Genomic DNA, 27,979 nt, shown 5'->3' with positions numbered 1-27,979 from the left:
AGCCGCCAGTGATGAACGAAAGACACAAGATCACGCGGGAAGGAAAGAACGAAAGAAGTTATTTTCTAGCTGCCGAAATCTCGACGCCATCTTTGTTGTAAGAAGTAAACAACGAAGAGAACGGAGAAAACCGCGAAATTGTTGAACGCATGAAAAATCATTTTTATTATGCAAATTCTTCTATAAATCATGCCGTTGTGTTAAATTATTCTTTATCTTATGTGTACACACGTTGTCACAAGCGAAAATGAAGAAAATTGCAGTAAAAAGCCACCACCAAATTGTAAACAACGAAGAAACCGTGAGGCCACTTTCCAATCCGACGAAGCAGGACGACAGAGTCGAAATTTCTTCGGCGACCATGCCTCGTCGGACCCGGAGCGATGCGCGAGCTACTTTAGCCGGCAGTTCATAATGCATCCTCCGGTGGACAAAATCAAGCGTCGAGTGACCAGAAGGCTGCACAAACTGCCAACAAATTATGCCCCCCTTGCTTTCACTTGCGATGAAGTTAAGGTGGCCATCGGGAAAGCGAAAGCCTCCAAAGCCATGAGTCCCGATGGAATATGCATGCTGATGCTGAAAAATTTGGGTCCTACGGGAGTAGCGTACTTAACGGAGATCTTCAATTTGTTTATGGCCACTCTCATCATCCCAGACATCTGGAAGGTGGGGAGAGTGGTCCCACTGCTCAAACCGGGGAAACCTGCCAACAAAGGAGAATCGTATCGACCGATAACACTCCTTTCCCCGGTAGCGAAGACAATTGAGGCCTTGCTGCTCCCGTATTTCACAAACCACCTGACCCCAGCGAAGCATCAGCATGGTTTCCGTAAAGTGCACAGTACAACAACAGCACTTAACGCCATAAATACTCAGATAACTCGTGGCCTTAACCCTAACCGTCCCTGTGAGAAAACGATTCTAGTAGCGTTGGACCTGTCAAAGGCATTTGACACTGTCAGACATTCCACGCTACTAGAAGATACGGAGGCCTCCTCTCTCCCACAGAGGCTCAAACGGTGGTCGGCAAATTATCTGAGTGGTCGACACTCGTCGGTAATGTTTAGAGACAAATCGAGCAAACTTAGGAAATTAAAACAGGGGGTTCCACAGGGTGGTGTCCTTTCCCCGCTACTGTTCAACTTTTATATTTCAAAGCTCCCTCACCCACCAGAGGGAGTCTCGATTGTCTCTTACGCCGACGATTGCTCGATCATGGCGACTGGGAATGGAATTAATGACCTGTGTTCCAAAAAATAAACGGCTATCTCTCCGATCTTTCTCGCTTCTTCACTGCAAAGTGTCTAGCCCTCTCCCCTACGAAATTCTCTGCGACCCTGTTCACCACCTGGACGAAGGAGGTCAGGCTACCGCTGGGAATTTACGTCGATGAAACACCAATTCCGACGGTGAATAACCCCAAAATACTCGGATTAACATTCGACAGCCTGCTCTCCTTCTCTGCGCACGCAACCCCTATTGTCAACAAAGTACAGGGCCGCAACAAAGTCCTCAAGTCGCTAGCCGGCAGTACCTGGGGCAAAGACAAAGAAACGTTGCTGGCAACATACAAGGCAATAGGCCGGGCGGTTTTAAACTACGCAGCACCAGTGTGGTCGCCGGGGACTAGTAGGACGCAGTGGATGAAGCTACAGGCAGCACAGAACACCGCACTCAGGACAGCGCCCGGATGCCTCCTGATGTCTCCTGAACACCACCTCCATGACGAGGCGAAAATGCTCCCAATTAAGGAGCATAACATAATGCTCTGCAAGCAGTTTCTGGTTGGGAGCCACAGATGTGGCCACCCAAACAGACAGCTGCTTGCAGAGGAGTCCTCGCCTGGGCACGTCAGGAGGCATCTATACGAACTGACGGACGAAGTCCAGAAAGCAGCCTCTGGACCCGTCAGCATACCTACAGGCCCTGAACGGCATTCATAGGGACTCAGTCTCGAGTTATGTAGACTCTAGACCTGTGAATGCCGTTCTAGGTACACAAACACCGGACATTGACGCGACGGAGCTCCATCTGCCTCGGGAGACAAGAACAACAATAGCCCAACTTCGCTCTGGCTACTGCAGCAGGTTCAACTCATACCTGAGTAGACTAAATGCGGATGTGCCAAATGAGTGTCCGGCATGCGGAGAGACCCCTCACGACTCGAAACATCTCTTCGCATGCCCGGAAAACCCGACACACGCTTCTTAGGGCTGCCGTTAGTGGGTGTCAACCCCAGCAAAACGGAACTGGTGCTATTTACCAAGAAAACAATAATACCATAATTCAGGCTTCCCTCCCTTAATGGAACGACTCCCACATTGTCTTCCGAGGCGAAATACTTGGGTGTCTTATTGGAAACCAAACTGAGCTGTAAGACAAATATAGAGAGGCGTATAAAGGGTGAACACGCCAAAACTGCGACACTTTGGGAAGCTTATAACTTACCCAAAACGAATTCAATATTTTGAAATTCAAATACCATAAGCTGACCACATGACCTTAGTTGGACGTAGAAGAAATTTCATTTGAATTTGATTCCTAGTTGAGTTAAAAATGGCAACCGAGTTAGAAACGAGACAAACCATTTTGCACGAGTTTATAAATGATCCGGCCTTAAGTACACGTAAAATTGCTAAAAAATTAAAGAGTGCACTATTCGACAGTTTGTAGGGTTTTAATCGGTACAAATAAGACCTGGCAGTTACGAGAAAACCAGGGAGCGGGGGTTAGCATGGTCAAAGTGATAAAAACAGTGCTCGGAAGGTCCTCAGTGCGTTTTCGCGAGATCCGAAGATTTTGTCGCGTTATGTTGCAAAATCCGTACGGAGATCGCAGTTTTTCGTACAAAAGGTAAAGCGGAAAGCTTCATTGAGATGTTCTACAGCTCAAACAGCGCCAGACCGAGGCGCAAAGTAGAATGTTACAGCGAAATCCCGCATTCGGAAGTTGTATGAATTCTAAATTAAACAAGTAAGAAAGTCTAAGTTCGGGCGGAGCCGAACATTAAATACCCGGCGCACGTATTAAATATATGTTTTCCACCTTTTCGAAAGCTACCGCTACATGATAAGCCGGGGTGTATAAATTTTAAGTAAATTAGCGTCCTTAGATTTCGAAATTTTGAAGTTTCAAGCAGTTCTGAAATTTACCGTTACATGAAAAGCGGCCTCAATTTTAGTCCACTTTCAATAATTTTCAACGTTTTGCTTTTATGTGGCAAGCACAATAACCATACCGAGTTTGGTACAAATTGGTAGAACGGTTACCGAGATACATATATGTGATCATAAGTGGGCGGTGCCACGCCCATTTTCCAAAATTTTATCATAAACGTATTTCTTGGTTAAGAGTTGTTGCAAGCATCAATTTTGAATAAATTAGCTTTAATATTTACTGATTTATCGAAGATTTTGAATTTCTCTAAATTACCGTTATATGGGATGTGGGCGTGGTTATTGTCCGATTTTAAAAATTTTCGGCCATTTGGTATGTTATGCGAAGACCAACAACTGTGCCAAGTGTGAAAGAAATTGGTGCAGCGGTTACTAAGATATAAACATGTAACCATAAGTGGGCGTGGCTACGCCCATTTTCCGAAAATTTATAATATTCTTATTTTTCCTTTTTTTACCTTGGATAAATTGAAACCTACATACAAAATTTCGTTGAGATATCTCAATTTTGCTCGAGTTATCGTGTACACGGACGGACGGACAGACAGACATGGCTTAATCGATTTCTCTTTTCATTCTGATCATTTATGTATACATTTGCCTATATCTATCTCGATTCGTTTTGGCTGTTACAAACAACCGTTATGTGAACAAAATTAATATACCCTTGTGCACAAGTGCGCTCGGGTATAAAAATACAACTGCATTGTTATGGACTGCGAAACCTACTGCTATAAAAATTCAAAATATATTGCAGGTCAAGATTTTTATACTGCTGCAAGTCGTCAAGATGCCCCTGAAAGTTGTAAGCTGAAAATGAAGTCCAAATTTCCAAAAACCACATGGTTTGGCAAGCTATTTGTTCCTGCGGCCGTAAGAGCAGCCCTTTTTCCCCACCCGGGACAATGAATGATCAAGTTTATCGGGATGAGTGCCTCAAAAAGCGTCTTTTGTCATTTGTAAACAGATAAGGTAGTAGGCCACTGTTTTAAACGGACATGGCAAGCTGCCACTATGGCAAGGACACATTGCCGTGGTATAATGCAAATAACATCAATTTTGTACCTCACGGCCCACCCAATAGCCCAGAGCCACGTCCTGTTGGGGAATATTGGTCAATTGTCAAAGGAATCTTGAAGAAAACAGGTGAAAGAGTGAAAATTATTGAAGAGTGCAAACAAAGTAGTTGTGCGCATCGCGTAATGTCGATGATGCAGTCGTGCAGAACATGATGGCGCGTGTGCGATGAAAATACCGATCACTTTCATATGGAGCAAATAATAACTAATATTTTAACATTTTAATAACATCTAAACTTCCAAGTTATATAATACAAAAAAAAAATAATTTCAAAGCCTTCTAGTTTGTTTCTGGTAGTAATTTCTAAGTGTCGCAGTTTTGGTGTGTTCACCCTTTAAGAGTGTGTTAGTGAAAAAGTGTGAAAGTATTGAAAATTGAAAGGGGAAAATTGAATGTGTAACGGCCCGGTTATCAATTGGCACAGGCCCTATAATTAAAAAATTTTTTTTTTTAATATGCACCAAATTTAGCATTTATTTCTAAAATATGCAAAAAATGCATTTATATCATGTCCTGAACCAGGTTAGAGATATATAATTGAACATCGTCAGCGTAAGCGTGTAGACGAACATGTGAGCAAGAGTTGAAAGTATCGTTTATAAAAATACTGAAGAAGAGAGGACCTAGAACACCCCTGCGGTATTCCACAACATGTTCCAGCCAATCATGAAAATGTGTTGCCGACTTTAACTTTCTGCATTCTGTTATCCTAATAACTGTTTAGAAGTTTTACTGCATCTTTACCAAATACAAAATAGGTTGCTAATTTTTCACACAGAAGGCTGTGGTTGACAGAGTCAAACGCTTTGGAGAAATCAGGAGGGCATAAAAGTGTTAAGTGACCTTTGGTGATGGCGGTCGAGCAATAATGAGCAGCTTTAAAACCAGATTGGCAGGGACTGAGTAGGTTATTATCCACAATGAACTCGGTCAATATGCTTATGGGTCTAAAATCGGTAGGATCGGAAGCACCAGGTTTTTAGCTAGGGGGTAATAATTGCTACTTTCCATGCGGAGGGGGAAGTGGAAGTAGTGAAACAGAGCCTTACCAGATGCGTGCGACATCTTATACATTTTTTAAATTTAAATTGGGATGCAATCGGTACCAATGGTGTTTGATTTTATGCGGTAAACGCACTCCGCTACTTCAGTTACGATACGAACTGAAATTTCCTTGAGGGCGATAATCTGGAAGAGGTGTTCACCAAAGTAAATTGGGATATCTATCTGAAAAAATTTCAAATTTTACGTCTGTGTCTTTGGTTAAAACATACTTACGTAAATTAAATAGATGCCGCTTTAAAATAAGCAAACCGTTTAAAAAAAATGTTTACTTTGTTCATAAAGTTGTGCTTTTACCCAAAAAGTGCGAGTCGTTGGATGCTGCCAACTTCTGGAAACTCTTGATATTTATGATAAAATCGTTTGTGTCAAAACATTGCTTAGGGTATCTTGTTGCATCTATTAATGCAAAATGTGCGCTGTTTCGTATTTTCTGAGATAACGGCAAATAAACGCGTACGCGCGTGATACAAAAAATTTACAATTAAATGCGTTTGTAGAGGTATTATTGTGAAGCATATGTAATTTTAAAAGTTTTTGCAAGCTATTCATAATCGTACTCGCACGAAGCACCAGTAATTATTATTTGTTTATTATTATTCTGGTTTGATATAAGCTTCCGTTTTTCTGCAAAAAAATTGAGTTGACCGTTTTTCGAACAAAATTATGTATGTAGTGCTAACTTGACACCATGCACCATTGACGACAGAATTGAGATATTGAAAAGGTTACAACGGAAGTAATTGGAGCTTTTTTGTTGTAAATTTGTTGTGGAAAGAAAAAATTTGGAGCTTTCGATTTTTAAGAAAAATGGCATGTAGTTTTAACTTGACACCATGCCCCATTGACGACAGAATTGAGATATTGAAAAGGTTACAACGGAAGTAATTGGAGCTTTTTTGTTGTAAATTTGTTGTGGAAAGAAAAAATTTGGAGCTTTCGATTTTTAAGAAAAATGGCATGTAGTTTTAACTTGACACCATGCCCCATTGTCGATTAAATTGAGACATCGAAAAGGTTATAACGGCATCAGTTGCAGCTTTGTTGTTGTAAATTTGTTGTGAAAATCAGAAATTTGTAGCTTTCGTTTTTTAAGAAAAAATGGTATGTAGTACTAACTTGACACCATACACCTAGAAACGAAAGCTACATTTTTTTTTCTTTTCACAACAAATGCTTAAGTCAAAAGCTAAAATTAATGGCATAGTAACATCTTGGGTATCTCAATTCTATCGACTTGGTGTATGGTGTCAAGTTAGTACTACATACTATTTTTTCTTAAAAAAACGAAAGCTACAAATTTTTTCTTTCCACAGCACAGTGGCCAATTTTTCGAAAAAGCTGGCCAAAAGTCAAAGCGTGGCAAATTGTAATCAAACCTTGCGTATTCGTCTTTAGTTTGGTTGCTGGTTTTAAATTTCACCACATAATTTCGAAATTCAAAATGGCGGATCCATAATGGCTGCTGTGTACCCTTAAAATAATCAAATTTTTAGCAAAACTAAGGTAGTTAAGTATAAAAGGTTATGTTTTCTGCTTTTTTGTTATATAATGTGATGTAGCGGTTAGCAATATACGCTATCATTTCGCAGGGCCTGGGTTCAAGCCCCGTTTCCGACCAACATCAAAAAATAAGAAACAAACAAGTTTTTTGTAATAAAGTCGCCCTTTGGCAGGCAGTGGCAAACCCCCGAGTGTATTCAGCCACGAAGAACAGCTTCTCATAAAAATAAAATCCCCATTCGGATTCGGCGTAAAACTGTTGGTCCCTCCCCTTTGTGCGCCAACATCAAGGCGCCACAAATCGGAAGAGAAGCTCGGACAAATACTAATGAGGTCTTAATGTTTGTTTCTAAAAATCTTGATGTTCAAATTTCCATGGGAACTGCGGGATTTTGAATGAATCAATAAACAAGACATACATATGTGTTGGTACAGGAATATATTTTTAAGATAACAATTTTATACACCGTCAGACTCGCAGTCATCTGAAGTATCCAAGCTCATATCTATATTTTCTGATGACAATTCCGCATCCGCATTTACAACAGTTGATAATAATTTAATGGCATTTGACGACAGTTTATGATTTTGTTTTGGTGGGTGTAAACGTAAACTTGAAACGACAGGGTCCGAGGATACAAGCAGCCGATATTTTTTAATATCCTTATTCCTTGACTCTTGGGCTTCTTCGGAAAGTTGCCCAATTGGCAGGGGTGCCCATTCAATAATGACAGGCCCATGGATGACCACTCTAATATAGTAGTACTTTCTGACATCATTTAAATTCTAAAAACATCCAATCTTTAAAACATCAAAATTTTGACAGAAATAATTTTTTTCATAATTTAAATCTTTTAAACATAAATAAATTAAGAATCGCGTATAAAAACGGATGTCCAAACTACAGTGGCGGCTTATGGCAGATGGTTTTAATCACGGTGCATGGGAAAAACTTCAATCTATATGAAAAAGAAAATTAGACCGCTCATCTCGGCCACTCTCGCAACTATTTTCCTAATCCATCATAATGAGTAAACAAAAAAAATCAATCCGTGAATATCTACGTCTCAAGTCAGTTTTTAGATGGCGTGACAATGAAACCACATGTTTTACATACTCTAGATTACAATGTCCATGAGCGAATGCTTGAAAACTTATATTTTTTTTAAGGATAATACGCAATACACGATTTCAACAACGACGAAAACTCTAATTTACGAAAAGTTTAGAGCGAATTGCTAGCAACAGTCACTTCGATCTCCTGTAACACTAAATGCCTTAAGAGAATCGACTTGTCGTCTCATAACGATACGCAGTAGAGCCCTCCTAACAATATAAGATAGTTATGCATACGAATGGACTTTTGGCCAGAGTTTTCCAAAAATTGGCCAGAAAAGCTACAATAATGCCGTCATAACATTTTCAGAGTCTCTATTCTATCGACTAGGTGTATGGTGTCAAGTTAGCACTACATTAGGGCTGTGCGATTATTCGATTACTCGAGCAATTTGGTTAATCAATTATTCGGTTAATCAATAACTCGAGTAATCAAGATTTTGATTACTCAAAACGATGATTAATCGAGTTACTTGAAATATGATTACTCAAAAAAATAATTTTGCTCGTTAAAAGAGTTTACTTTGGAAAATGCTTATTTTCTTTTTTACATTCTGTATATGAAACCATTTTTCGTTTTAATTTTTGAAAACAAAAACGTTGTTTTCAAAGTATCAAGGAACTTTAACTACTTTATACATATGTAAAGAGTTGAAATGTTGATTACTCATTTTACTCGAAATGTTGATTAATCATAAAGCAAATTACTCAAATATTTTTGTTTTTGGTTAATCAAAAATCTTGATTACTCGAGTAACTGAACTTTTGAGTAATCATAATTTCCAATTAATCGAATAATTGAGTTATTTACTTTATGATTAATTAAAATTTTGAGTAATCAATTAATCGCACAGCCCTACACTACATACAATATTTAAAAAAAATTTAGAGCTACAAATTTTTTCTCTCCATATCAAATTTAAAACAAAAAAGCTACAATTAATTTCGTTGTAACCTTTTCAATATCTCAATTCTGCCGTCAATGGTGCATGGTGTCAAGTTAGCACTACATACCAAATTTTGTTCGAAAAACGGTCAACTCAATTTTTTGCAGTAAAACGAAAGCTACAAATTTTTTTTTTTTTTCACAACAAATTTTAATGTCAAAACCATACATACATGTACATTGAATGCCGTTATAACATTTTCAATATCACAATTCTATCGACCAGGTGAATGGTGTCAAGTTAGCACTACATGCAATATTTAAAAAAAAAATTAGATCTACAAATTTTTTCTTTCCACAACAAATTTACAACAAAAAAGCTACAATTAATGCCATAGTTAACTTTTCCAATTTCCAAAAGTGTAGTGCTAACTTGTCAGACGTGGTTTCTGCCCATGATTCAATAATGAAAGGTTTTGTAAGTAGCTTTTTTCTAAAATTTGCCACTCCCACCCACAGCAGGAGAAAAAAAGAGAGAAAAAGAGGAAGAATTCAATCACACTTCCTAAAATGGTAGCGAAATTCCACAAAAAGGTTGGGATAATAGTGATTTAATTATTTAATTTAAACAAGCTTATTTACATCGAATTTAACCCCTAATTGCTATTAAAAATAAATATTTCTATGTATATACCAAAGTTGCGTGCGTCAGATGACGCATAACTCGAGAATGGATGGTCTTTTTTTGTTTGTGGAAAAATTATGGAATTTTGATTAAAAAAACAACGACGAATAAAACACTTGAATCTTACGTTTCTTTCGCGGTTTTGACTCGATTGCTTCGAATATGGTAATTCGAACTCTTTGATGTTGCACTTTTGGTGTTCTGGGGAGATTATGTCGCCGTCAGAATATTAAACATTGGCTTTCACAGTCACCATTGGCGATTCGTGCTGGTGCAACTCAGGAAGAATAAAAAGGACACGAAGCTACTGAACGACTGAGACAGGGAACGTGATCTACATCGTCAAATGAGAAGTGCCGTAAGTTTGAAATTACATCGCGCCATTGACTAAACCGAGCTGACGTGTGTTACGATTGGCCCCATGGATGTGGTTTACCAATATTATACTTTACAGCGACTGTCAGAATCAATAGGTATCCACGAATGTCGACAAATACAACCACATATTCGGCATTTAAGGAAATTTCGTCTCTTTAGCCTACATTGAATTTCTGTAGCCCAAGGAATCTTACCCATTTTATCTTGTTGTCGCCAGCAATTGCAGAACAAACATTTCTTAAAATTCAAAAAGTAAAAATTAGAGTGAGAGAAAGTTTTTCTTACAAAACCTTTCATTATTGAATCATGGTTTCTGCCCTTGTTTCTAAAAAAGGGGGAAAAAAAAGTAATTATTTATTCATAGAGAAGAATAATTTGCCGTTTCTCATTCCTGAATTAAGAACAAATTCTTTTATTAAGTCCTCTACTGTAATACGTGGTCGACCAAGTTTTAGTTTACAGAAATGTCAGATCGAAGTAAACGACGGGCCATTGCAAAGATAAGTGAGCAGTACAAAAACGATCCGCTCAAAATATTAATGGCAGCACGTCAGGCTGCAAAAAAGTCTCATTAGTGCGAATTAAGTTCATTCATTGCAACACGGCATTAGTGCATTGCATGCCTGGATTAAGGTTTTGGAAAGCTGTTTGCATATTTCGCACAGGAAAAATATTAAAAAGTGGAGAGTTCGCGCAGAAAATCTGTAATACAAGACATTTTGTGGAAGAAATTCGGATTGCAGGTGGAGATACCCAAAGATCGAGGCTGAGGAACCAGCAATGATGGTAACACAGCTCGTCGGGCATTTCAAAATCCAGAATTCTTTGAAAATTGCTTAGCTTTAAACACGGAACAATTCTCTAACTTCTCAACCATATTAATGACTTTATCTTGCCATCTGCCAATAGACCCTAGGAAATTTAATGTACTGTGCCATGAGACTGCAAACATTTATGTTAAAAATTACAATTGGTATTTTATGCCTGCGACGGTTCATAAAATATTAATTCACGGCTCTGCGGAATATTTGCATAAGAAGCTTCAGAAGCACGAAAGAAGATTTACAAATGCTATCGGGAGCGAAACAGTCGAAAAGCTACAATGCATGACATGTACTTGCGCTCTATCTGATGAATCCGATCCACTTGTTACGTCTCATAGCTTAAGTTTCTGAATACATAAAAAAAAAAGATTGCCTCCCATCTGCAGTGATCGCATTACTTGCAGTTCCAGAAACTCCTGAACCAATCTTTGTTAATACGATTGGGGAATTTGATGAAATGAATAGTGAAGATGATGATGACCGAGAAAATCGATAATTATATTCAACTTTGGATGAACTAGTTCTGTCAACTGAAGAGTAATGCATTTTTTTCTTTAATTTCATATTACTAAAAATAAACAAATGGAGCTTCTGAAAGCTGTAACCTCTTCGGGGAGAGCTCTGGAAACTGCAGATATTTACCAAAGTTTGTAGGCTAATGACAGGTATATGAGAGTCTAGTCCAGTAATCCTGAACTGATCCTGTCGCCATATCGGTACCGAGTTTCGCGAGAATATGTTCCGATTTCCATTTATGGCCACATGCAGAGTCATTCGTAACAACCAAGAATATCATTTTTTTTATTTAGAGTATTCAGCATATTGTATTTTATTCTGGAAATAATTTAGCAAAACCCAAAGAAAAATCACATACAATTCACCGCGATCTAGATACAAATTTTTTTAATACTGAGTAAACAATAACATCCATTGTTTATTAAGCTACAAAGCAAGACTCCCCCTAGAAATGTTCCTTTGGCCATAAAAACCTGTTATGCGAAAAATTTTCAAAATCTGCCAACGGAAAAGCGTGCGAAAGGCCCTAAAGTTCAGCCTTTTCATGCAATTTTTCACAAAGTGGTCAAAATTGCCTATAAGTCAGTGGGAAATTTAATATATTTTAATGGCACTTCATGCAGTTCTGCCCCCCGATGCCAAATATGGCTTACCTATTTTTAAATCTCTTCAATTTTTAAAGTTATTGAGGTTTTTTCCACGTAAAATTACAATTTTCTAAGCATTCAGAAGTTAAATTTTAGCCAAGTAAATTTAGATTAAATTGGTAAGAAGAAAAAAAATTTGTAGTAGCGAACTTTTGATGCAGTTTACTTCTATTTGACACCTAGATCATGGATCAACAGTCTCGCCCCTAAATTTCATACCGGAACATTCCGCTATCTTGGATTTTAGATTTTTTTTGGGGTTTTAGCGATTTGCAAGCTTATTTTGCATTTTTCGTAGAAAACGGTATACAAATTTGTAGAGAATTGAATATAAACTTAAAAAAAAAATCTTTTTTTTTTGTAAATAATCGGCAAAGCATGGGAAAAATTTTTGCGTTGTCACGGTTTTCGCCATTTCTCAACAGTTTCTGATAAAAATGCGTACTTAGCATATTCAAATGCCAAAGTTGTAGGGAACTTTTTTCTTTTAGTGTTGGGTTCTCCGGTGGCACAAAATTTGTAAAGCAAAATCTAATTTACGGTTAGTTTAGATGACATATTTGAGACGCTATGTTCAATGTTTTAAAAGACCTCACGGCTTTTTCCCAAAAAACCTCAATAACTTTAAAAGATGGGTAGGTTTAAAAATACTGTAGCTATTTTTTACATCGGGGGACAAAACTCCATCAAGTGCCATTAAAATATGTTAAATTTCCCATTGACTTATAGGCAAAATATTGACCGCTTGTGACTTTAGGGCCTTTAAAAATTTTTTGCAGGTCACGTTTTTATGACCAAATGAACCTTTCTGGGGGGAATCTTGCTTTATAGGACGAAGTTGCAAAATAAGGCGCAGGCTAGTGCACATGCATGAATATATTCATTGAATTATTTTGAAAAACTATAACTAAATAGGGGAGCGAAGAGTGTTATAGACCACAACTATTTATATATATCTATGTATATATATAATACGCGAAGGGATTTTTTGTGCAGCATAAAAGATCTGTACCGTTCGCCCGATTTTCTAAAATGAGATGTCAAATTAAAGCGATTGGTCTGTAGATGTGCCAACTGGTTTTAGTTTTTCGAAAAGAGTGGCCACCTGTTGAAAAATTAAAGTCAAATTATTTAATAATCAATGCCATCGAATCGCACCGTTCGTTCGATTCTCCAAAATGAGGCGTCAAACTAAAAGCCTTGGACTGTAGATGTGCATTCAAGGTTTTACTTTTTTGAAAAGAGTTGCCACCTTTTAAAAAATTATACTCACATTATTAAAAAGATCTATTATTACTAAATGGATATCAATCGAAATCTTTGTTTCTGAACTCATCTTTGAGAGGGTTGCCACCTGTTTAAAAATCAAATTCAATTTGTATTAAGGGAGTTAGTTAGGAGAAATATGTTTCAAAATATGGGTGCCAAACGAAAGGGGGTTTAGAAGGTAGTAGTTTGAAAATATTTTGAAGAGGGTGGCCACCTGCTTGAAATGCCGAAGTTAGTTAACTTATCCACAAGTTATATGAAATGTCAAAATTAGGATGTTAAACAAAAGACCTTTAAGAAATCTTTAGTTTGAAGAGGGTGGCCACCTGCTTGAAATGCCGAAGTTAGTTAACTTATCCACAAGTTATATGAAATGTCAAAATTAGGATGTTAAACAAAAGACCGTTAAGAAATCTTTAGTTTGAATACTAAAATTTTTTTTTGTGGTGTTGGAAGAGTGTTGCCACCTATTTAAAAAATAAATTAAAATTATTAAATAAGTTAAATTGAATTATTAAAATGCGGGTATCAATTGGATGGAGTTTGAAAAATCTTTGTTTCTGAACTATATTTAGCGGGGTTGCCACATGTTTAAAAAATAAAGGTTAACTTCACTCATCAGTTAATTAATATATGTATCGCAATGTCAGACGAAGGATATTTAAGAATGTCTTAGCGCAAACCACTTTTACAGAGGGTTGCCACCTATTTCAAAAATCGAAATTAATGAACTTCCACTGATACCTCATAAGTCTAAATTGGTAAAGTTTTGGAGGGAGTTATTCAAGTTTCTCTTATACAAATCTTTTAAAAAAGTTAAAAAACAGCATCTAAAATCTCACTATTATGATTCCGTTGATAAAAATTGTTAATATTTTTACGTAGATTTTTCAAGCATAAATTGTTTTGTCCTCTGAGGGTATTTTTTTCAAAAAATCCTTAAAGAAACTATTTTTATTCATGTAAACTCCATTTTCAGCGGTATTTTCAAACCGGTCCAGCTCACGTAAATCTCAATATTTTTCCTAAATATTTTGGTAGAAGTCTTTAAATATACTAGATTTTGTAATCTCGCTGGAAAAAACGCAACTTTTTTTGGTGATGCAGTCTAATATACATATCTATTGAAATTTATAAAACAGTTTCACTTAAAATTCAATACCATTTGGTGATTATACAATTTTTCGAGTGCTTACTTTAAAAAGAGACATTTAAAAAGAAAGGACCTAGGAAGCGAGCTAAGTTAGACTTAAGACAAGTAAACATTAAATATGCGTGTCATATCCGAAATAGTTCATGCTGCGAGGAGCTGCGAGTTCAGCTTCTATTATTTTTATTGACACACCTCCAGTTAAATTTATTGTAGTATTATTGTAGAGCTGATGAAAAAGACGCGAATATACACATAAAATAAATAATATCGTCGCCCGTGTGCCAGAAACATGAATGTGTAAAAATTAAAATTTTGAGAAGTTTGAAAATTTTTTACTATGTAGACTTAGCTGTACAATTATGCAATTGAAATTGCAAAATGTGTGGTTTCCGTTTATGAGAGTTTTAGTATAACATAGATCATCCAAAGGTTAAACAAGTCAACACAATAACTCAAAACTGATAAATTTGCACATTCATGTTTCTGGCAAAAGGGTGACGATATGCAAATTAAAATGGAAATGGAAGAAACTGTAGATATTAATGACTCGCGAATATATTCAATCTGATTCAGCCAAAAGTGAACGCTTTCTGGTCGAGATCGGTTTTCGATGGCAAAAGTCCTGCTTGCCTTAGCTCAGCTTTTGTTGTATAAAATATAAATCATGCATATAATTGTGTTGTCATTTTCAAAAGGAAGATATTGGAACTTCTTTAGTTTTACATACTAAAATATCATGGAAGTTATTACTGCATATCAAAGCATTTTCCAAAAGTTCAGTTTAAAAATTTCGAAATTTTGTTGAATTTTTCTAAATCTTGTATAATGTTTGAACTCCTATTTATATGGCATAGCTTCGGCTATAAAATGAAGAATATTTTTATAAAATATAACAAAACATTTTAACTTGAAAACCATTGTGAATATTTAAAAAATCAACATGTGAACGGTTGTGTGCATCGGACTAAGATTGATTTAGCAATAGCCGTATACTTTAGATATTAAGGAGGCAGTTTCTTTGCAATAATGCTTTTCCGAACAAGAAGCTTATCTAATTTCATACATGTAAATGATTTCTTTGCAGACTGGAACTGCGACGTCTAAACGCAACAATAATAGATGCGGCTGTTAAAGCTGAAAAAGGTAAATTCCTAAATTAATTTGTATTCACCAGAGTCATATATGTACATATACTATAACAAAAAACCTTGAAAGTCAATCAACACGGTAGAACAGCAAAAGGAAAATCCAAGAAATTTTAATTTGTACATGGTTTGTTTTGTCCTCCTGATTACGAGGATATCTTAATGTTTCTTTGGTCACGTCGAATTTATTTTTTATCGGGCATTGGAAGTTTTGAGGTTATATCGCACACCTAGATCTAAAGTGAGATCAGAGAGGGAATTTTAACTGCTTGTGGATCGTACAGATTCAATGCAATTAATACAAAAACAGGTATAACAGTAGTTTTTTTGTTAATGTATATTAATACTGTATGTTTATACTGATGTACTGTATGTTTATACTGATGTCTTGACAAACAAGAAAACGGTATAAACGTGGTAATAAAAATAGACCCATATTCCCATAATAATATTTCATTACCACGTTTATATCGCTTTCTTGTTTGTCAAGACATCAGTATAAACATTGCAGTTTAGTAAAAGTATATACTATAATTAGTGTTGATCAGTATCAGATACCAAAAGTACTCAGAACTCGATTTCTAAAAGGATCAACAGTACCCGATTTTTAAAATTATCTATACTGAGTACTCCAAAGTACTCAATACACACAGAACAACTGGAAAATACTCAGAACTTAAAAGAATTCGAAAGCACTTAGTACACACAAAAGAACTCAAAAGCATTCAGTACTCAAAAATACTCTGTTTCAATCATAACTTTGATGCATGAACTATGGATCGATTAAGTTAGATTAGAATACACCCAAGTAGCAGCTAAGCTAAGCTAAGCCAAGTGTCAATTTGGTACCATATACCTCGAATGAATATGTAAGGACCATCCGGCGTGGTTGATAAAGTTGAGTATGTTGTGGAAACTTATATCAGATAGCTCTAGTAACGATGGCATATTCTCCTAGCATGGTATATCTCCTCCTCATTAGAGCTGGTTATCTTCAAAGAAGGTTCTGTACTGTTTCCTGCTCGTTCTCATCTCTGCAGCTTCTACGTGGGTACCAAGCGCCCAGTGCTCAGTAAGAGTCGTTACAAGCCTTGCAACGTCAGATCTGAGTTTTATTAATAGGTTGTGTGTTCTCTTAGGGTTGTAAACGTGTCACATGAGTTTGAACATACGGCAGCCTGCTAGCGTGCGCCACCTTTGACCGGATTTCTGAAGATTGTGGATATATAAGGTACCAATTAAGGGTGAGATCCGATCGTCGATCTAGACCAATGTGGAACCCCCTGGATATTTGAGAAAATGGCTGCGCGCCCGCCGTGATATAAATCACTACGTTCTAAGAGACGGCAGCCTTCAGCTATAGTGAAAACCTCCTGGAAAACACTTGCAAAGTCGGGCAGCTGAATTCATCTTAATGGCAGGCATTCAGAGTAAACGCCTGCTCCAACTCCGCGTTCCCTTTTGGAGCCATCGGTGTACAGATGTTGTATCCAGGCAGAGATATCAAGTTCCCCGTCCCAGTCGGCTCTCGATGGAAGAATGACCCCGAAAGGCCTGTGAAACTCTACTTAGGTCGTATGTAATCGGTAGCCAGTCTCATCTTAGGTGGCAATCGTGAAATTATACTGCTATGCCCGATTGTTCTTCCTTTACATATACCCACTTCTCTGAAACTTATAGCCGATAGTGATGCGGTGTGAATTATGTGAAGGTCTATAGAAAATAGGTTTATAATAACATTGAGGGCATCCGATGAATGCCTAGGTTTACATTATTATACAGGTTCTTTAAGTCTTTCTACCATACCAGAGCACCGTAGCATAAGATCAGACGTACAACCCATGAACGAACGAATAAGAACCCAGGACGGCGTGCGAGAAAAAATCATTTTATTTTTGTAGTGACGGTAATTTTTTGCCGCTATGTGAATTAAACCATGCGAATGAAAGCGAGCCGATTAAAAAATGACTTTACAAATTTTTTTCTCAAATGCAATTACAAATACACGGTTGCCGTGCTGGGTGATCTGTTTAGTTGGATCATGCGCACAACCGCTGTGTACATCCAGAGTACCAGTTATGGATTAAGTGTCGAACAGTTACTTAAAAGTACCGAATTCTATTTACATTTACCAAAATTCAGAAATGATTGTGCTCAATAATGTTCAAGTGCAATCGAGCTGAGAGCAACCGGGCGTGATTTCAACAAATACCAGAATGAGAGTGCAAGACGAACTCGACAAGAAAATTATAGTTTAAAAAACTAAAACCTCCCTATTATAATTGCCATTCGTACTGTCATCAGGTATGTAACTTGAGAATAGAAATCGCTGCATCTTTAGGCGCATCAATATTACATAGTTACATCCCGAGCTAATAAACCGAAGGTAAAAAGAGGAAGCATCGAACAATGGGCAGTATTGCCGGTTTGAATTTGAAAAAGCATCAAGTTTTTTTTGGTGTATTTTATGGACTTTATATGCATACTTACCGTTCCCATATAACGGTAATTTTCAGAAATAAGAAAATATTTTAGTAACTACTGAAGATTATTCACTGAAAATTGATATTTACAATAAATTGTAGACGAAAAATAAGAATATTTTAAATTTTTGGAAAAATGGCATAGCCACGCCCACTTATGGTTACATGTGTATATCTTGGGAACCGCTGCACCAATTTTTTCCAAACTTGGCACGTTGTTGGTCTTGGTACAGCATACCAAATGGCCGAAAATTTTTAAAATCGTACAATAACCACGCCCACATCCTATATAACGGTAATTTAGAGAAATACAAAATCTTCGATAAATCAGTAAATATTAAAGCTAATTTATTAAAAATTGATGCTTGCAACAATTCTTCACCAAGAAATAGGTTTATGATAAAATTTTGGAAAATGGGCGTGGCACCGCCCACTTATGATCACATATATGTATCTCGGTAACCATTCTATCAATTTGTACCAAACTCGGTATGGTTATTGTGCTTGCCACATAAAAGCAAAACGTTGAAAATTATTGAAATCGGATACACCCCGACTTTCCATGTAGCGGTAGCTTTCGGAAAAGTGAAAAACATATATTTAATACTTGCGCCGGGTATTTAATGTTCGGCTCCTGCGATTTCTGATAAAATGGCTTTTTTAGGTGTTCTTGATACTGTCAGTAGTGAACTATTTACCACCTGGGGAAGTCAATAAAAAGTAGTGATGACGATATTTCACTACCGGTGATTTTATCACTGTGATTTAAAAATCGCTTTTAGTGACTGCTACTGCTAGGCCACAGTATCAGTGATTGGTGATTTTTCTACTTGCATGGTATTTCGCTGTGAATGAAAATCACATCTGGCAATAGCTAGTCAGCAGAAGTTGCGAATAGTGATTTTTCTCAATCATGGTAGACATGGTGATTTTAAAAATTTTAATTAAATATTGTGAATATGCTCGTATGTATCATATGTACATATATTCAGTTTTTTCATTAACGTTCCATGGTTGTTGTAAATGGCCATTTTCAATTAGTAAATAAAGCTTCAAGTATTAATAAAAAACGAAGTGAAATATGGCAATTTTTGAGCGCATAAATGAAGCTTTTACCTCTTTTCCCTACATGTACCAACACTGATTTGTCATCATTTATTAGAACTATTACACATTTCTGTCTTATTAAAAGAACTAGCAATAGATATAAAAAATCACTGTGATTAAAAAATCGCAATCACTCTTTTCACTGATACTGAAAAATCGCTATTTCGCCCATCACTAATAAAAAGAGGAAGCAAAAGGCTATTTACAATTGTTGTTGCTATGTTGCTGCAAAGCGTGCGCCGTTTAATACAAATTAGGAAAGACAATCCTTTCAGGTTTCCAATTGAAATAAATATAATTTGGCAGAATTTGTAAAAAGTAGCCGCTGTATTAATAGTTTCCCTAACTAACTGGCTTTTTTTTTTTTTTAAATTCAAATATGTATTTAAAAAACTACATTCAAACGTTTGCAATAAAACCACAAATTAAACATTAACCCCTATAGACTCCTCCGTCGTCAAGGGTTAATTTTTTTGGAAATGTGGAAAATCATGTTAAATCAATAAAAAATCACGTTTTATAGGTCATCTAAATTAATTTTTGCCAAAAAATTGGTAAAACTTTTCCTAAGTGCCTAGTTCGGGAAAAAAATAAAACAAAAACAATAGACCTAGTAGCTAATATTTCAATATTTTAAGAAATTGTTATATCATTTGAATATGTTTCTTAATGTTTATAAAATTATGTAATCCAAAACAAACAATTATAGATAAATATGGAAAATATTAAAAAAAAAAATCCTCGGTAATTATTATGAAAAGACTTTTATGCTTTTACATCCAAATTCATAAAAAGTAAAGAAGACTTTAACTGCTTTATAAATCGAAAATTTGCATGAAAATGCCACTTTATAAAGTACTTTAAACCTATTTTATTTTTTATGATAAGGCCATAAGCCTCGAACTAAAGAAATTTTTACCCGCTCATATTTATTTTCTTATGTCTTTCAACACATACAAAATTTTTATATATATCGCTCACAATTATTATGCAAATTATAATTTGAATCTCTAATACCAGTTTTTAATACTTCAACCATTTTTCACTAAATCATTATGAAAAGGCTTTTAGCATTTCAGTCTCAAAATAACGAGTCATCGATGAATTAAAATATGTGGCTCACTCACACTCACTCATAAGATTGGATGACTTTTTTTAAAACTCGGCCACCAAATAAATATTATTCTGGTTCTGTGGCGTTTACTTAAATTTATTATTGTTGCTTTTACCAGGAGCGAAGCCTTGTACGAAAGAATACTGTGCTCTTGGTTGTGTCTGCAAGAGTCTCGCAGACGACTATCCTTTACGCCAACATTGTGGGAAATCTAAGTGCGTCATAGAATGTACATGCAAAGGAACAAATCAATCTCGTATAATGCGCCTAGAGACAGATGTAAGTTTTTATTTAACTTAATTTTAGAATTAGCAATACAAGGAAAGTACATTTCGAAATACAGTAATACTTTTATTCGTCATATTAGGGGCGTTCGATCACCACCGAAGACGCATTTATGCTACGTAGAAAGGCTACTGCACGACTAGCACGTATGGAAAAAGAGTTCACATCCACTATTGTCTTGACAGAAAATGAGACTCTTCTCATAAATGAGTCGCAATATGATAAGAAGAGGCGGTGCACGAAAGCTCCGAAACGCTACGAAGACTTTGCCGATACTGACGACGACTATATAGGACGATCCGCGGCGATCATACCACCAAATAAATCCCAAAATGCTGCTGTAGTGTCAATTGAAGCAGCCACGGAATCGTCGCCGAATTCTGGTTTCTCAGAAACCACTACTGAGCTTCGCGAACCTATTTATGTCAGGGATAAAGAGTTGGAACAACTTAAGCATTGTACTATTCCATTGGTTCGTTTTGCAAGTACCCAAAATATGGCAGTGTGGTGTATGGTTCATGAGTTATATAAATGCTATTGTGGTGGACGTGCCACAGATGGAAAACCACTCGTCATTGAAAAGGATTCCGGTGGCCATACAACTACTAGTAACGACCAAGCTAGTTTAGGAAGTAAGCAAAATGTGCTGGCGGAAGAGGAATATTCATTTTCGTCAACAAAGGCGCGATATTCATTCGAAAAAGTGGAGGAAGAGGTAGAAGAAGAAGAGGAGGAGAACCAGGAGCAAAATAGAAGTAATAAAAAACAAACAGAAAAAAGAAAAAGTACTGACCGTAAAACTCAAGGCAGTGTTGTTAAATATATTAGCTCAGATGATGAAAGGAGTGAAAGTGATAGGGGAGAAGATGTGTCGGAAGATTCACTCTGTTCAGACTTTGAGGCAGAAAATCCCCGAGCGAAGAGACCAAAGCTTCTAACGAAACGTCAAGAAAGGCGTGGTCGTCCAAGTGAAATAAACTTTATTAATAAATATTTTAACACTGAAACTGATTCATGTCGGCGGGTGGTTGTGGTTCCTCGAAAAACCTACCTGCGTTTAAATCGCAAGCGGCGTGCGGAAGTCCAAGATTTCAAAGCTAAGCACGAAAGCAAACAAACTATGTTGTTGTTGAACGAACACATATTACGTTCAGTTTATTACCATAAGCACGAAGTCGAGAAGCAGCGAAAAGAAGCAACACAGGAAGCGCTAGCTCAATTCAATAAAAAACGAAAACTCCAAGAAGGAGACATCTCGGAAGTAGCTGATGGGCCCAAAAAAGGTGACATATATACTATTTTTTGTTAACACTTCTTTTTTATAACACTAGTTTACAGTAATTCTGACCTGTGGAGTTTTTTTGTCATTCACCGCACAAAATTTGTAAAACAGTTTTCGAGATATAGCAAGCTTAAACTTTTTGTTCNATAACACTTCTTTTTTATAACACTAGTTTACAGTAATTCTGACCTGTGGAGTTTTTTTGTCATTCACCGCAAAAATTTGTAAAACAGTTTTCGAGATATAGCAAGCTTAAACTTTTTGTTCCCATTGATGCTTAAAATTATATTTTATATTGTTCCTGGCTGCTGTACGATAGCCATTGTAGAATCGGTCGGAACAGAGCTCAACACAAACACAACCGCACCACAACAAACCACAATAGACCACACCACACCCACAACAGACCCCACAAGACATAACCGCACCACCACCCATACACCGCCGCCAACAACTCCTTGTTCCTTATACAATCTGCAAGGTGTGCCAGATCAGAATATTCCGTAACGTGACATCAGTCAAGTGCAACTCCTGCTTTGGCTGGTGTCACTTTAGGGCATGTTCAGGTCTGCGCATCACGCGGAATTGCACGAGGAACTTCGAGGCCCCGTGCTGCGCTGTTCGGTCGCTAGTCACAACTGCGACGTCGCCCACCATCACCACAGGGCGGCACCTTCAACACAAACACAACCGCACCACAACAAAACACAATAGACCACACCACACCCACAACCACAACCGACCCCACAACCGACCCCACAAGACATAACCGCACCACCACCCATACACCGCCGCCAACAACTCCTTGTTCCTTATACAATCTGCAAGGTGTGCCAGATCAGAATATTCCGTAACGTGACATCAGTCAAGTGCAACTCCTGCTTTGGCTGGTGTCACTTTAGGGCATGTTCAGGTCTGCGCATCACGCGGAATTGCACGAGGAACTTCGAGGCCCCGTGCTGCGCTGTTCGGTCGCTAGTCACAACTGCGACGTCGCCCACTATCACCACAGGGCGGCACCTTCAACACAAACACAACCGCACCACAACAAAACACAATAGACCACACCACACCCACAACCACAACCGACCCCACAACCGACCCCACAAGACATAACCGCACCACCACCCATACACCGCCGGCAACAACTCATTGTTCCTTATACAATCTGCAAGGTGTGCCAGACCAGAATATTCTGTAACGTGACATCAGTCAAGTGCAACTCCTGCTTTGGCTGGTGTCACTTTAGGGCATGTTCAGGTCCGCGCACCACGCAGAATTGCACGAGGAACTTCGAGGCCCCGTACTACGCTGTTCGGTCGCTAGTCACAACTGCGACGTCGCCCACTATCACCACAGGGCGGCACCTTCAACACAAACACAACCGCACCACAACAAAACACAATAGACCACACCACACCCACAACAGACCCCACAAGACATAACCGCACCACCACCCATACACCGCCGCCAACAACTCCTTGTTCCTTATACAATCTGCAAGGTGTGCCAGATCAGAATATTCCGTAACGTGACATCAGTCAAGTGCAACTCCTGCTTTGGCTGGTGTCACTTTAGGGCATGTTCAGGTCTGCGCATCACGCGGAATTGCACGAGGAACTTCGAGGCCCCGTGCAGCGCTGTTCGGTCGCTAGTCACAACTGCGACGTCGCCCACCATCACCACAGGGCGGCACCTTCCATAGCAGCACACACAGCCAAAGGCGCGCAGGCAACTCGCATCACTTACACCCCACAAAACAATAAGCTCCTACAATTTAACTGTAATCTCCACGATCCGTCTTTATGGCCCGGCATGGAATATTAATAGCTGCGGTCCAAGAGACGAAGTTTCACAGCAATTAAACTTTGTTGAATTGCCCCGGATACAATGTAATGGTGTTGGCCTAGCGTTCANCATAGCAGCACACACAGCCAAAGGCGCGCAGGCAACTCGCATCACTTACACCCCACATAACAATAAGCTCCTACAATTTAACTGTAATCTCCACGATCCGTCTTTATGGCCCGGCATGGAATATTAATAGCTGCGGTCCAAGAGACGAAGTTTCACAGCAATTAAACTTTGTTGAATTGCCCCGGATACAATGTAATGGTGTTGGCCTAGCGTTCATCACGCATCACACCGTGCAGTATCGTCTCATCGAAGCGGTCAGGCGATGTTAAGCTCGAAATATTAAACGTTTATATACCCCCTGTCACCAGCTGCCCGGGAGGATATCACCCTGAAATAGGTGCGCTCCTCTAAGGTGAAAACCGTATGGCAGTTGGCGACTTTAACGCACACCACGATCTTTGGCATTCAAACCTGTCGAACGATCACAGGGAACACACTTGGCTGAGCAGATAAACGATTCGACATCCCCCACAATGAACGACGACGCATCCACCAGGATTATGGGCAGCTGCTGCAGCTCGCCAGACATTTGTAAGTCTGATAAACAGCATAACGTGGCGACAACCAACTTCTTTATCTCGATTGATAAACCAGCCTACTTTGCTTCCGCGGAGCAGCGAACCTATGTCAACTTTTCTAAAGCTGATTTCAACGGCTTCGCGGATGTTACTGATAGCACCTTTTCTGCCCTCACCCCACCAACTGACGCTCACTTAGTTCCGCAGGGTTGTCACTGCTGCTGCAGCACGCTTCTTTCCAGCCGGTCTTATTACGGACCCCCATCCAAACTTTCCTGCTGAAGCCGCTTTTTTAGCCGATGAGTGTGACAACCTTCATTCCCACGACAGCCGGTTCTACGTACCGGAATGACTCGGGTTTTACCCGACCAAGGGCTGTTGTTTCGGCGATATGGACCCCGTTTAGGTCGGCGAAATCCATCAAACGTTGCTCGATCCTAGGGCTACACCTTCCCCGCACCCTTCTGCTCAGGGCTGGCATAGAGTCAAACCCAGGGCCAGAAATCTACACCTGCTTCGTATGCCAGAGACGACTGCATACAAACTCCACCTCGGTCAGTTGCAATGCCTGTGACGGGTGGAATCACCTCCGTAACTGCTCGGGCCTGCGTACGCACCGGCAATGGACCACGTCGTTCGTGGCCCCATGCTGTGCGAACCGGACCGCCTCCACCGCAAACCACCACCCGCCTGGGCAGCACACAATCAACACACCCACACCCCAACACAACACAACAATAGACGCACAAACACAATAGCACCCACACACCGCCGCCGGCAACTCCTAGTCCCTCCGTCAATCTGCTCTGTTTGTCAGTCCAGAATATACCGTAACGTGACATCAGTCAAGTGCAACTCTTGCCTCGGCTGGTGCCACTTTAGGGCGTGCTCAGGACTTCGCAACACACGAGATTGGACGAGTGACTATGTGGGCCCTGCTGTACATCTGGCTGAGCAGATAGACGATTCGACATTCTGCACAACGAACGAAGACGCACTCACCAGGATTATGGGCAGCTGCTGCAGCTCGCCAGATCTAACAATTGTCAGCGCTGGTCTGATAAACAGCGTATCATGGCGACGTATGCTGACTATAGCATCAGACCATCTGCCCATAGTCATCTTGATTGATAAACCTGGCGACTTTGCTTCCGTGGATCACCGGACTTATGTCAACTTTTCCAAAGCTGACTGGAAAGGCTTCACGGATGTTACGCCTTCACTGCACTACCCATACCAACCGACGTTCATGTAGGTGAACGCAAGTTCCGCAGGGTTGCCACCGCTGCTGCAGCTCGCTTCATTCCAGCAGGATGTATTAAGGATCCACGTCCGAATTTTCCTGCTGAAGCGGTTGTTCTAGTTGATGAGCGCGACAACCTTCGTCAGGCCGATCCCGCAAATCCCGGTATTAGGGATCTCAATTCGGAGATTCGGCAACTTGTGAACGTACATAAGTGGAAGAAATGGGAAGAGCATCTGAAGACCTGCAACTTCACCTCTGGTGTGAGCGAGCTTTGGTCAACCGTGAGGTCGTTGTCCAACCCGACGAAGCGCGACGACAGAGTCGAGATAGACTTTGGTGACCACGCTTCGTCGGACCCGGAGAGATGCGCGCGCTATTATAGCCTACATCCTTCGGTGGATAAAGCCAAACGTCGAGTGACCAGAAGGCTGCACAAAATGCCAAAACCTAGTGCGCCTCTTGGTTTCACCAGCGGTGAGGTAAGGGTAGCCATCGGGAAGGGGAAAGCCTCCAAAGCCATTGGACCCGACGGAATATGCATGTTGATGCTGAAAATTTGGGTCCTGCTCAAACCGGGGAAAGCAGCCAACAAAGGAGAGTCTCATCGCCCGATAACTCTCCTTTCCCCGGTAGCGAAGACACTCGAGGCCCTGCTGCTCCCGTACTTCACGAACCACCTGACCCCAGCGAAGCATCTACATGGTTTCCGTAAAGTGCATAGTACAACAACAGCACTTAACGCCATAAACACTCAGATAACTCGTGGCCTAAACCGAAACCGCCTCTGTGAGAGAACTATTCTAGTAGCGTTGGACCTGTCTAAGGCGTTCGACACTGTCAGTCATTCAACGCTACTAGAAGATATAGAGGCCTCTTCACTCCCACAGGGACTCAAACGGTGGTCGGCGAATTACCTGAGTGGTCGACACTCGTCAGTAATCTTCAGAGACAAAACCAGCAAGCCACGTAAAATTAAACAGGGGGTACCACAGGGTGGTGTCCTGTCCCCGCTACTGTTTAATTATTACATATCAAAGCTTCCTCAGCCACCAGAGGGTGTTAATATAGTCTCGTATGCTGACGATTGTTCGATCATGGCGTCTGGGAATGGAATTGATGACTTTGCTCAAAAGTAAACGGTTACCTCTCCGAACTTTCTCGCTTCTTCACTGCAAGGAGCCTTGCCCTATCCCCTGCGAAATCCTCGGCAACCCTTTTCACCACCTGGACGAAGGAGGTCAGACTGCCACTGAGTATTCACGTCGATGACGTAACAATACCGACGGTGAATAACCCGAAAATCCTCGGAGTTAGCTTCGACAGTCTGTTCTCCTTCTCGGCGCATACAACCACAATTGTCAACAAAGTACAGAGCCGCAACAATGTACTCAAGTCGCTGGCCGGCAGCACTTGGGGCAAAGATAAAGAAACGTTGTTGGCAACATACAAGGCAATTGGCCGGCCGGTTCTGAACTACGCAGCGCCCGTATGATCGGCGGGAACTAGCAGGACGCAGTGGATGAAGCTGCAGACCTGCCAAAACACGGCATTACGAACTGCGACAGGATGCCTCCTGATGACGCCTCAACACCACCTTCACGACGAGGCCCAGTTGCTCCCAGTAAAGGAGCATAACATAATGCTCTGCAAGCAGTTCCTCGCTGGGAGCCACAGACGTGGCCATCCCAGCGGGCAACTGCTCGCGGAAGAGCCCTCGCCACGGCACGTCAGGAGGCATCTTTACGAACTGACAGACGAAGTCCAGAGGTATATTTAACAACCTCTGGACCCGTCAACCTACCGACAGGCCCTGAACGGCATTCACAGGGAATCAGTCTCAAGTTATGTAGACTCCCGCCCTGTGAATGCCGTTCTAGGCACACAAACACCGGACGTGGACGGGACAGAACTTTGTCTGCCTCGGGAGATCCGCACTACAATAGCCCAACTTCGCTCTGGCTATTGCAGCAGGCTCAACAGCTACCTGAGCAGAATCAACGAGGATGTGCCCAACCAATGCCCGGCATGTGGAGAGTCGCCACATGACTCCCGGCACCTCTTCACATGCCCTGAGAACCCCACTCAGCTAACGCCCCTGTCAATATGGACAGCCCCGCTGGAAGTAGCACACTTCCTGGGCCTCCCCCTAGCTGAAATAGACGACAACGTTGATGGATGAACCGCCCCGAACGGGGCTTAGTAGCCGCTACAATAACAACAACAGCAACCTTCGTCAGGCCGATCCCGGAAATCCCCGCCTTAGGGATCTCAATATGGAGATTCGGCAGCTTGTGAACTTACTTAAGCGGAAGAAGTAGTAAGAGCATCTGAAGACTTGCAACTTCACCTCTGGTGTGAGTAAGCTTTAGTCAACCGTGAGGTCACTGTGCAATCCGACGAAGCACGACGACAGAGTCGAAATTTCTTTCGGCGACCATGGCTCGTCGGAGCTATATAGGGATCTGAAGAGGGAAGCGAGACGTATTTGCCGCAACAAGAAGAGAGAGGCCGAAATACGTGAGTGCGAAGAGCTTGAAATGCTGGCCGACAGGAGGAATGCCCGAAAATTTTACCAGAGAGTTAG

At 39.9% G+C, this 27,979-nt stretch overlaps 1 protein-coding gene across 2 annotated transcripts in view; it reads left to right on the top strand.

Moving 5' to 3' along the window:
• The window catches only part of ocm (over compensating males), a 50,622-nt gene that overhangs the window by 5,765 nt on the left and 16,878 nt on the right, over nucleotides 1–27,979 (top strand). For both annotated transcript variants that reach the window (XM_017622121.1, XM_017622120.1), the window contains exons 2-4: nucleotides 15,383–15,441; nucleotides 20,266–20,426; nucleotides 20,515–21,715. In XM_017622121.1, the coding sequence (XP_017477610.1) occupies nucleotides 15,383–15,441; nucleotides 20,266–20,426; nucleotides 20,515–21,715 (1,421 nt within the window). The remainder of the gene's footprint in view (nucleotides 1–15,382; nucleotides 15,442–20,265; nucleotides 20,427–20,514; nucleotides 21,716–27,979) is intronic.

This window comes from Rhagoletis zephyria, unplaced genomic scaffold, assembly GCF_001687245.7.
Source record: "Rhagoletis zephyria isolate East Lansing unplaced genomic scaffold, Rhagoletis_zephyria_1.1 Rzeph_scaffold_02705, whole genome shotgun sequence".
NCBI classification, from domain to species: domain Eukaryota; kingdom Metazoa; phylum Arthropoda; class Insecta; order Diptera; family Tephritidae; genus Rhagoletis; species Rhagoletis zephyria.
This window is presented reverse-complemented; position numbering and strand designations above follow the sequence as displayed.